At 31.6% G+C, this 12,359-nt stretch overlaps 1 protein-coding gene across 1 annotated transcript; it reads right to left on the bottom strand.

Moving 5' to 3' along the window:
* Positions 1–2,361: 2,361 nt before the first annotated feature.
* LOC133782659 (protein kinase PINOID 2) lies at positions 2,362–4,934 on the bottom strand. The gene is made up of 2 exons (XM_062221996.1): positions 4,063–4,934; positions 2,362–3,573 (listed from the first exon to the last, which is right to left on the bottom strand). Exons 1-2 carry the CDS (start codon positions 4,683–4,685, stop codon positions 2,616–2,618), a joined length of 1,581 nt encoding a protein of 526 aa, XP_062077980.1. The 5' UTR covers positions 4,686–4,934; the 3' UTR covers positions 2,362–2,615.
* Between the last annotated feature and the right edge of the window lie 7,425 nt (positions 4,935–12,359).

The following is a 12,359-nucleotide window of genomic DNA, read 5'->3' as shown; positions in this document are numbered from 1 at the left end:
TAAAGATTAACTTTTGCTAGTTAATAACAATCTTCATAGGAATAATATTCAATTTATCATTTTAATACTTGTTACGATTATATGCACTTTGGTTGTTCAAAATTCTCACAACACCAAACAACATAGAAGAAAAATATTTTCATCTTTTATATAATGATGGTTTTCTCCCATTATTTTATTGTGGATTTTAGCAAGCCTAAATATATATATATATATATATAAATAGGACAATTCTTCTATAGGGGCTTCACTTTAAGCCCTACCAGTAAGGCTCTTAGTGTTTCTCAACCCGTGAACAGTTTTCGACGCGATTTTTTTTACCGTGTATATTGTAGCTATTTAGAGCATCCTACAAATTTTCAAAAAATTTTGAGTAGTTTACAGTACCGAAAACTAGGTTCAAACATGTTGTTTTTCACGCGCATAAAAAAAAATTAGTCACACGTGCAACATGTTTGAACTTAGTTTTCGGTACTGTAAACTATTCGAAATTTTCTGAAAATTTGCAGGATGCTCTAAATAGCTACCATATATACAGTCATAAAAAAAATCGCGCCGAAAACTATTCACGGGTCGAGAACACTGAGAGTCCCACCGGTAGGGCTTAAAGTGAAGCTTCTATAGAAGAATTGTCCTATATATATATTATGGGGAATTCTCTTTATAGGAAAATTCCCCATAATATATAAGACAATTCTCTTTATATAAGAGAATTCCCCATAATATATATATAAATTTATAGGACAATTCTTCTATAGGGGCTTTACTTTAAGCCCTACCGGTGGGCTCTCAGTGTTTCTCGACCCGTGTGAACAGTTTTCGGCGCGATTTTTTTTATGACCGTGTATATTGTAGCTATTTAGAGTATCCTGCAAATTTTCAGAAAATTCTGAATAGTTTATAGTTTTCCACGCACATAAAAAAAATTAGTCACGCTTGCAACAACATGTTTGAACCTAGTTTTCGGTACTGTAAACTATTCAGGATGCTCTAAATAGCTACAATATACATGGTCATAAAAAAAATCGCGCTAAAAACTGTTCACGGGTCGAGAACACTGAGAGCCCTACCGGTAGAGCTTAAAGTGATACCCCTATAAAAGAATTCATATATATATATATATATATTCATTTCAGTATTATTGTAACTCTTCTTGAGATAAAGAGACGATCGAGATGTGGGGAAATTTTTGTCACCAACATCTTATGTAAAGAGAACTTACCAGCAAAAAAAAATAAATACAAATTACAGAAAGTAATATTATTTATTTTTATAATTTTTTGTTGTTGCACTTTTACATGTCATTGCTTGATATGAGGATATTCCTCAAATATTTTATAATGTAAAAATATAATCAATTATTGGCGGAATATTTGATTTTAATAATGAAGTAAGAAAGGGAAAAAAATGTATTTAGTATTTCTAAAAAAATTAATTAGCTAGAAAGTAGCAATAATACTTTATATTGTGTTAAATATTACTGTTAATAGATTATTTTATGACAAAAGTTCGATTTTATTTTGATTATGATATGATTCTTTTGACTGAATATTTATTTCTATTTTGTGATTCAATTTAACTCCGGTCCAAGTGGTCCAAGCAGGCAATGTAGCTAACATATGTAGATCCTTCTTTTGCAGCATGACAGTTCTATTCGCACATATCCCAAAATCTTCTAATAAGACCAAAAAATAAAACCAAACTAATAGTCAAATAGCTCGTAATTTCGAGAGGTTAATAAGCTTTATTCATATTGTAATATTTAAATAAAGTTGTATATATATGAATTAATAAACCAGTTAAGCTGGAGTTGCATTGAACCATTAAAATGGAATTTTATCAACGATTACTGTCACGATTAAAAAAAATGCCGTAAGAGATCAACTTGGCGCTCGATCTCTGCACTTGATCACCAAATACATTAAAATATTTAACCAAAGATAAAAAGGAAGTAAAGAAAATGATGGATTTTTTGTTTCTTTTCTTTTATCGGTGAGTAAAGGGCATGTGAATGCGTGGATATGAAAGTGCCTAGATGAGAAAAAAGTGAATATATTTCACAAAAAGTAAAAAAAATATATATTGTTTTATTTTTTAATAATTATTATAATACCATATTTTCCATCATTGACAAGAGTAATTATTGTCATCACATGACTTCATCGAGTTCTCATGAGAATCACACTAGAACAATTATGGGATCCCTTTCCTTTACACGCAAGCAAAACATATATACATTTATTTCAGACACCTATATATATTGTACATAAACATATATATGCACCATATGCACACACATTCAACTTTGAAGATCATAACATCAAGCATGGTCGATATATATATTTATATGAACGCCCTTAGTAATTTAAGACCTTAATTAATAATTGATTGATAATTAGATGCCAATATATAATTCACAGCACATAATGACAAGCTAGCTAGCTTGTTCATCTTACATTATCCATAATAATAATGAATAATAATAATCTCTCATTTAAAGGAAAAACAGATTAGAAAATTAAACAAACGTCTCTTAATCTTTTTTTTTTTTGCTTCTCATTTTTGCTTCTGTTTTCACCTATGTACACATATTACATAATATATAACCCAAGTCATTAGAAGTAATCAACATGATGATGATGATGGTGGTGGTGGTGATGTGGGATCTGATACGGTTCTTCCCTCTCTTTCTTGCTCATTAACTTTGGTAAATAATTAGTATTATGAGCTCTTCTCGTAGAATTATTCTTCTTCTTGATCAAATCTCTTGGGACCTCAGGTGGCCTAACTGACCTAATCAAAGCCCAATTCACGCCCTTAAAAAAGTCGTGTCTCTTAATCTCCACAGAACCCTTCAAGCTCCCAAGTCTCTTTTTGGGATTCTTCACCAAAAGCTTGCTTATAAGATCTTGAACCTTAACCAACTCTTCATACTCTTTGGCACAACTAACCCCGGTTCTTGGAAATGTCAGCGGTTGTTTAAGAATGTTGACCAGAGTCTTCTCGTTGTTTTCTCCCTTGAATGGTGTCCTTCCGTACAACATTTCGTAGAGGAACACTCCAAGTGTCCACCAATCTACAGGACTCCCATGCCCTTGACCAGATATCACTTCAGGAGCCAAATATTCATGTGTTCCAACGAAGGACTTAGATTTGGCGTGGATGGGTTCCGCCACCAATTCTGGATCGTCCACGTAGTGTACTACTTCTTGTTGATGATGATGATGATGATGATCGTGATCGTCGGCTCTTTCAGTTATCGTCGTGACCGTTGTTTTCTTTTTCCTTTTGGAAGCTGAGAAACACGAGAGAACAGGCTGCATGGGAAGAGCACATGAAGATGTAGTTGAGCAGCTCCTCTCGTACTTTCTGCCGTCATTTGTTTCAATATCTGACGTCGTTTTACGCCTTAGGAGCTTCGGAACGACGTCGCATTTGAGAGAGAGATCGAAGTCAGAGAGCATGATATGACCGTCTTCTCTAACTAGAACGTTTTCAGGCTTCAAATCTCTGTAAACTATCCCCATCATGTGAAGATACTCTAGTGCTAAGATTGTTTCCGCACCATAAAACCTGAACGTACCCCACCACACATCATTAATTTAATTAGTGCCAAACTTTCCCTTTAAATGCAATAATTATGACTAATTAAAATGACATGTTACATGTTTACTGTTAGTTACTGACTAATTTTGTGGGACGGAGTACTATATATTAATTATCATATATGTCATGCATCAATAATAATAATAATAATAATAATAATAATAATAAAGAAGATTGATAATGATTTTATCTTATCACGCTTGTTTAAAGCATATTATTAATTAATTTTCCAAACAATAATTTGATGTAATTTAAATTATATATTGGAGATATATACGTACGTAAGTGCGTGACTTCTAGGGGTTTAAATTCTGTATTTTCTCAAAAAAATAAAAATAAACAAACTGTGGTGCTACATTAATTTGTTTTATTATTACTTTGGTGACAGAAAAGTTGTTTCCATAAACTTCCAAAATACTAAATAATTAAGTGATAATAATGAAAGTGTAGACTTACTTGGCAGAAGAAATAGAGAATCGTTTGTTTGGCTGGCGTTGGCGAGCGGAGTACAAGTCACCACCAGGGCAAAACTCCATAACCAAGCAAGAGTAGTGAGAAGCATCAAAGTCAGCATAGAGAGTAGGCAAGAACGGGTGATCAAGCATACCCAGAATCTCTTTCTCCATCTCAGCTCTCTGTAGCTTCTTCCTAATCGCCAAAGCTTCTCTGTCCACCACTTTCATGGCGTAAAAGCACTGATCAGGCAACGACGTCGCCGACGACCCAACGACACCGTTTCTTATCTGGCAGAGGTAAACGTTACCTATATCCCCACTCCCCAGCCGACGCAGGAGGCGGAACTGGTCCAACCCCACTCGCCCTCCTCTCGTGCTCAGCCGCAGCCGGCTCATGGCTTCCCACGCCGCTTGGTTTGCCTTGTGCGGCTTCTGGGAGGTGGTGCTGACTGTTGAGGATGACTCAGCGGCTGAAGAGCTCACCGAGACTGAACTCTGCCGCCGGCTACTGAAGCTAAGGCTGCTGCTCATCCAGCTCCGGCTAGAGTCTGGGACGGTTATGGAGGAACAGCTACTGTCGTAGTCTGATTCATTGTTCGCCATTGCTGTCGTTTGAAGTTGCATGTTTTTTTTTTTGGGAAGTGAAGGGTTTGTTTTGATGTTTCTTTCTCTTTGGCCTTTTTATATACTAGTTTTTGGTGTGATGTCCTTTTTTTTTCTTTCCTTGGTGCATAGAAAGTTAGAAAGTGGTGCTTTTGAAATTAGCTTAAAAAACAAATTATTAGTTTAACAGGTAAAGTGACAACGTTTTATGCTCCTCAATAACAATTGGCCGACACTTTAGATGATATTACGAAATTGCCATTGGGAAGAAAATGATAATAAAATATGATGGATCACGTGGGGCAAACCTAAAGAAGTGTATAAAAAAAATTGAAAACAGAAGATATTTGAAGTGAAAAAAAAAATGTAGTTAGTGGCGGTTTTATTAATTTAATTTACATAACTTATAAGTACATTTTTATGTCTTTTTTTAATAAGGGTATATATGAAGAATGAAATCTTTGTGGGCTGTGAGATATCTATATGTTGTGGAATTACAGCGGTTTGTAGCACAGTAGTAGCTAAATCAGCCGAGCAATAAAGACTTTACTGCAGAGAGCACATAAAGGGAAAGCTATTGCTTTAGTTTGGTTTATTTTTTTGGTTTATTTATTTATTTTTTTTTTGAGGTTCTAGGCATGCTTATATCAGCTGACACAGCCACTACTCTTTGTTTTTTCAAAAGTAACTTTTGCCAAAAATGGATATATTTACATGTCCATTCTTTCATGGCTTATATATTTTAATAAATTTTTGGCTATTGTAACTTGAAAATAATTCTTCATTTTTACCTTATCGTTTATAAGCCTGGACTCATAGTTTTTCAACTTCTACTTGTAAAATTCTGCATGGAAACTATTATGTAAACAAACACATTTACACATATGTGTGTATAGAGATATCACTACTTTTTATGAATATTCCAGTACTGTTAAAAATATACGCTGTAATGATAGCAAAATTCATTATTATTATTCTATTAAAACTTTTATATATCTTAGTATATATGATATGCGTGACAACTTTGAACTTGGCAAATAATCACATGATTGGTCAGTTAATGATGATCATGATCAGTAGCGAAATTTGATGAAAGCTTTGGTAGAGAATACTAGTACTACTTTAGTTACCTATGTGTTAACAAAAAGTGGTGGCATTTTTGTTATTTACTGTCAGAAAAATGCATATTTTATTTATTTATATATATAGGTGATCAGACGGTCAAAAAAGCCATTGTTCTTTCCTGTTAAAAGCGCTATAAACACAGCCCTTCACCGCTTTTAAAGAAGCGTTTCCCAAGCAATACAGTGCAACAAAAAATAAAGCACGCAATAAAAGAGAGAAAGATCTCTCACACACCAACCACAAACGACGTGTCGTTTGATGAAAACGGTGTAAACTTGCTTGCACAGTTAACAGACAGTCAAAGGTTAGCCCAAGACCAAGACCTCATTATGGCTTCTCCTTTAGAATGGTAGTTTAATGTTGAAAACAAAAAGGAGTTTCGTGTAATTTTATTGGACCACCTTTTATTTATTTATTTGTTTTAAAATTAATTTAAAGTTAAAAAAAAAAAAGTTGTTGGATGCACGGAAGACCTGTGCCTCAAACTCATTTCCACCTCATTCATAGGTACCAAAATATATAAGGTACCCCTTTATATCTTCTGGTTTTAATATCTTTATGATATTCTTGTCATGCATGTGATCTCCAGTTTAACCCTTGGGGACCTGTATTGGGTCCATTTTCCCTTTCCCTTTACACATGCCACATTGCATGTAATTTTTCAGAAAATTATAAAAAGCATTTTTTGAAGAAAATCCTTGTCACATACGTGGGGCATAACATAATATATATGTATAACTAGTTTACACCTTTCCAGCAAAAATAAAATAAAATAGTTTACATCACTACTGCAAGAGATTATCAACCACACATATATATAATACTAGCTATCGTGTAAGGAATGTGTAACTCGGCCTAAAATATGTTTTTTATTATACGTGGTGATGAATAGAATTACTTGATATAGTAATTAAATGAAACTTTTTCTTGCTATATGGTGGGAAAACTTGCCCTAACAATTAATACTTTTTTTAGCTATAGAGTAGATAATAATTAATGAAGCTTAAGAACACAACTACTTAAGGTTATATCCAAATTTTGAGACTAACAGCATGATTTCTCTGTTAAAGAAATAGAAATAGTGTATGCCTCTTTCTCCACCCACTACAAAATTCATATATTTGAGAGTAAGAGAGATGTGTAATCTAACACCCCTTTTTAGCCAATTATCATTATGGTACTTTCATATTTGTGTTGTCACAACCCTAAGCTTATAATGTTCTGTCAAGCCCTCATGCACATTTCAGGGCTACAACTTTATCCTCCAATTGAGAAAGAGCTTCTCCCAATTTTCCATGGAGAGATGGCTGTAAAAGTTTATTCCTCTCTCCTTGTTAGATTCCCTGGTTCATTCATGTTCAGACAAAAAAAATTAAAAGAAAATAAATGTGACATTTATATAGAAACATAAATATATGATCCCAATTTGCTGGCTCCTGTTTTAGACCATTCTTTTTCTCCAACCATATGATTATTGGTGTCTATTATTGTCAATCAAATACTTAACACCAGTGAAGAATTAACTTTTACAAGTATATATGTTTTTTTTAAGTTTCATTATATATGTTATCTTTTTATTTATTTTTACCTTGTAGCATATTAGAATAATATGTACTCTGAATCATATCAGAGTTATTTCATTGAATTATATGCAAAGAAATCTTTCAATCAATCCCTTCATATAAAGGCATCAGATTTTTCCCACCTTTTAGCTTCAGAACAGACAACAAAGATCCCTCAAATCAGTCTGGTTTGCACTCTTATGGTTACTTACCCCCATTCCATCATGCTGATACTGTGGGACCCAATTATTATTTTTTTCTTATAAAATTAAAATTTTTTAAAAAAAAAATGTTAGTCAAATAAATACTCCACAAAGAAATGTTGAGCACATGAGCTTATTCAAGCGGGAAAACTGAGATGGGTTTTGGTTCTATTCAACATTTATAAGAGGATCACACCAAATCTTGTCCCCCATTAGAAAGGAATTTCAACTTTACAGAAACACTTACAAAATTTTCCTTTGTGAGAGTTTAATATATACATATACATATATATATATATGAATTGTATATGTATTAATTTTTTTTCCTGCTTTTTAATTTTCTTTCCTCCACTTTTCTGCAGGATCTTATCATTTTTACTTTTGGTTTCAATTTCAGGCAGCAGACCTAACAAAAATTGCAGAAAAACAAATATATAGGAAGACTCAAGGCTCCATAACTTGCCCCATACATCCTTCTCCCCTAGCCCAAAGGAATATATATACACACCAAAAGCTTCCTGTCTTATACAGTTTATCTCTGTGGAAATTCTTTCTTCATGAACAAAAAATCATATCTCATTTAGATACCAACTTTATATTATTCTATAGAACTATGTTAAAACAATTTAAGTATATTTTTCCGAAAATAAATGTTATGATTATTTATATTTTAGAAATATCAAAAGTAATTTCCAAATTTAATTTTTGAGAATTTATATTTTCATCCCATTAATATATAAATACACCAAAACTAAATATATCACATTCCATATGTAAAAAATATATATTTATTTTAAAACTACACCGCATATGTTTCTCATATTAGATTTTGAATTGAACACGCCTGTTTTACAAATAAATTAATAAAATTATGCAATTTATCTATTAAAACTAAAATTAATTAAAAAATATCATTGACTAGCTTTTTCGCTAACAACCAATTAAATAAATTTTTTAAAGAAATGAAGATGGAGACACAGAGATTTACGTGGTTCAGATTATTAATTAACCCTAGTCCACGAGTCACTTATATTAGAATTTGAGAAGCTTAGGGTTCAAGCTTCTATGGAGTTCCGGCAGCATTTTAGCAGTGCTCTGAATACAAAATATTGGAATTCTTTACAATGCTTGCCCTAGCCTTATTTATAGATGGCTGAGGGCAATTAACTCCTTAATGGAGATTTATTACAACACTCTCCCTTAATTGGGTATTAATGACTAATAGATGATACATTCCCTTAGTTAAGGTGCTGGTGGGTCCGGACGTATTACAGTGGACACTTTTACGAGGTTACAACCCACTACTTTTTGAGGGGTAACACGTCCCTGACATGTCCGGAGGTAGCTGCATGTTTTCCCAGGTCAGGCGTCGTCGTGAGACGTCCTACTTGTCGCTTGTACAAAGTCGAAATCACACCCTGTGCTACAATGACCATGAAAAGGCTACTTTTGTTCCAATGTCGTTGTGCATGACATCTGGAAATCTTCCTCCGCAATCTTCCTCCAGACCCAGAGGAAGGATCGTGCCGGCATGGAGGACTTGTGCGAAGGAGATGGGAATTGGAGAGATTGTAAGTAGTACTCAGGAAGTAACATTCTACAAGGACATGCTTCTCCGGAGGCGGTGAACAGTCAATAATGAGCAAAGTTGTAACGTCCCAAAATTGATAATAAGGCTTAGTGCCTAGATTAGTGTGTCATGAGGGCATAATTGGATCTTTATGTGAACTTATGGTCTTTTGTGATTATGTTAAGAGTGTGTCCTAAAAGCATGTAAAAGACATTTGTTTTTTCTGTGAATAAATAAATACAATGGTTTATTATTATTGTTATATTTAGATTGTTAAATTATTGTTTGAATAATTTTGTAAATATCAGAAAAATTTCATATTCATTATTGAGGATGTGATCTTGTATTAGTACGAGAGAATTAAGATCACATGAATGAATAAAAATAGTCAACAACAACAAATTAAAGTTATGGAATTCTTTAATTGGGGTTGTAAGTACGGTTTGCTGAGTATCATGTTGATACAAATAATCTAGATTCAGATTATTGATGTGGTAAGACATTTCTTTAAATGTGCTTTATATAATATGATTATATATGACATGGACCGATATGAATAAAAGTCTTTATCCAAAAACCATTTAACAATAAAGACTTGTAATTCATATCATAACTGATGATCATTTATAAATCAACCTAAATCCTGAGTGTTCATGAACTCCTGTTCGTGTTTATTAAATCTTTTGATTCATTCGTTAATGTCTCTTCATAGAATGAGGCTAATGACTTTTATTTTGGAGATTTAATATCATGGATGGCTGGGAACATGAATCAATAACACATAATCTAATCTTTCCTAACAGATCGTATATTAGTTCTCTTACGGGTTAATTCTGGAACTGAATGATTTTGAGCTCAAATCTATAATTAGATTATAGATTAATTATTCACTAGTGAATTAATAGTACTTAAGGAATAAGAAGTAAATTAGAAATGTAAAATGGTAATTGTTCCATTCTAATTTATGAACTAATTAATTGGAGGGTTGAACTATTGTAAGATGGTTATATCAATGGACGACTCAGAATAAGATTTTTGTAAAAGTATATCTATAACATAAAGAGTGCAATTATGAATTTATAGTGGAGAAATATCAGAATTAATAAATTAACTATTATAATTAAAGAGTTTAATTATTTAGTTTCAATTTATTGGAGCTTAATGTTATAGGACCATGGTCCTCGAAATGGCTTAAACAAACACTGACAAAGGTAAATACAAAAATGAGCAAAATGACTTATTTGATAAGTAAAATATTTTTCTATGCATCAAACATAATTATTGTATAATTATGTGTAATTAATTAATTATTTGATTTAACAAAAATATAATTAATTTTGAATTAATTTATTTTTGGGATTTTTGGTATTTAAATAATAAGAAAAAATTGGGAAAAATCACATGCCATCCCTGACATGTGGTACACGTGTAGCACAGTGCACAGTCACTGTGCTACACGCATAAGAGAATCTGAGTAGTTTCTTGATTCCACAATTTTAGTTATTTAAATATTAAATAAATAATGAGATATTGTAATATGATTAAAATATTATTATTTAAACATAATCTAATAACTAATTAGTTATTTTCAAATTGTTTAAAATAACTAATATTTTATCTTAATATATTGAATATATTAAATATAGGATATCAGTTTTTCAGAACGTAACTTTTCTGGGATAGAAAAATATCTTGAAATCTCTCTGAGAGAAAGAGAACAGTGATACAAGCAAATGTCACTGTTCTTCACAAACTTAGGTCCAAACTTTATTAGATCTCATGTGTTGAGAACATCTGATAAATAGATTTTGCCTATTATTTTGTATAGCGAGCCCACACTCGTTCTTTGTGTGATGAGAACATTTTGGAAGATCTTGGTGTGAGATCTCAAGGATTTTTGCCATACAAAAGATAGCAACAAGGAAGGACCTGATGTAATTTTTTATTCATGTCTTTGATTCAATATATATATATGCATGTGAAGAAGTAGATCTAGAAATCTTGTGGGATTAAATTAACAATTTGATTGTTGTTCCGCTGCGTATAATATCTGATTTGATCTATATAAACCAACAAATGGTACTAGAGATATCTTCACATATATCTATCTATATATTGAATCTATGTGGGTTTAATTTTATGCATTTATTTATACGCCATGTGTCCCTGTCCGGCTGGTCCAGAATTTTTTTTTATTTTTTCTGAAATTATTCTGTTATTTTTTTAAAAAATTTAAAATGTTAAATATCCTTTTTATTATAAATTTGATATTTAAATAATGTGATAATTTTGTTATCCTAACAAACTTTTTTGAAAATCTTATTCAAAATTTATTTATTTTTTTAAAAAAATAACAGATTTTAATTAAATATTTCAGTTTCTTGTTTTAATTAAAAGTTGTTTTAATTAAAAATAAAATATTGATTATCTAAAAGTTTGTTTTAATTAATCAAAATAATTAGAAAATTATTTTCTTATTATTATTCTGGACCAACAACGATACATATCTTACCGAAAGTAAAGTAAAGAAGCCCGATGGAGATCAATGCGGTTTTATTTTATTTTTTTAATTTTATAAAGAGGTTGTAAAATTAGAAATACCAAAAAGCACCCGGTTCAACATTTATTGTTTATTTATTTAAATCATTATTTTCATGTGATTGATAACATGTTCATGCATTTTGTGCCATACATAAAAACTCACACAGTCATAATCATGCATCTCATTAGTAGAAACATGATTGTTAGGATTGTCCTAAATGTTTATATGAATTGTTTTATGAAACCAATTGCATATAAATTACTTAGTTTTATTTTTGAAAACTTGGTAAAAATATCACACCAATTTTTAAGTCTTTATGACTTATCTTCTTTAAACCAAATTTATTTTAAAATTGTTTTTTTAGTAAAGTTTAGATGAACATAATTGGTAATTTAAAATTGGATACGGACCTAGAAACTCGCTTTCTTCCCAATTTTAATTTTGTTCATAAAGTTTAAAGAATCTATAATTAATTTGTAATTAATTAGGTTAAAAACACTTATTTCAAAATAGTGAGTGGGAGAGGGTTGATAACTCAACATAACCCATGGTCTCCATTATTAATATAACACTGTGAGATATGAATAGCGCCTCGCAACGGCTTTGTTTTCGTCCCCCTAAGGAATGTGTCTAAACATATCAATAGCAAGGTTATATTTCTTACAAAGATATGAACTAATGATGTATTTTAGG

Source organism: Humulus lupulus, chromosome 6 (assembly GCF_963169125.1).
Source record: "Humulus lupulus chromosome 6, drHumLupu1.1, whole genome shotgun sequence".
NCBI lineage: Eukaryota > Viridiplantae > Streptophyta > Magnoliopsida > Rosales > Cannabaceae > Humulus > Humulus lupulus.
This window is presented reverse-complemented; position numbering and strand designations above follow the sequence as displayed.

What these genes read in the sequence shown, in the direction of transcription:
- LOC133782659 (XM_062221996.1), bottom strand. Translation starts at nt 4,685, where the DNA reads ATGCAACTTCAAACGACAGCAATGGCGAACAATGAATCAGACTACGAC. An exon ending in TTCTCTATTTCTTCTGCCAA is followed by an intron (nt 3,574 to 4,062) that starts GTAAGTCTACAC and finishes GGGTACGTTCAG; the next exon opens with GTTTTATGGTGCGGAAACAA.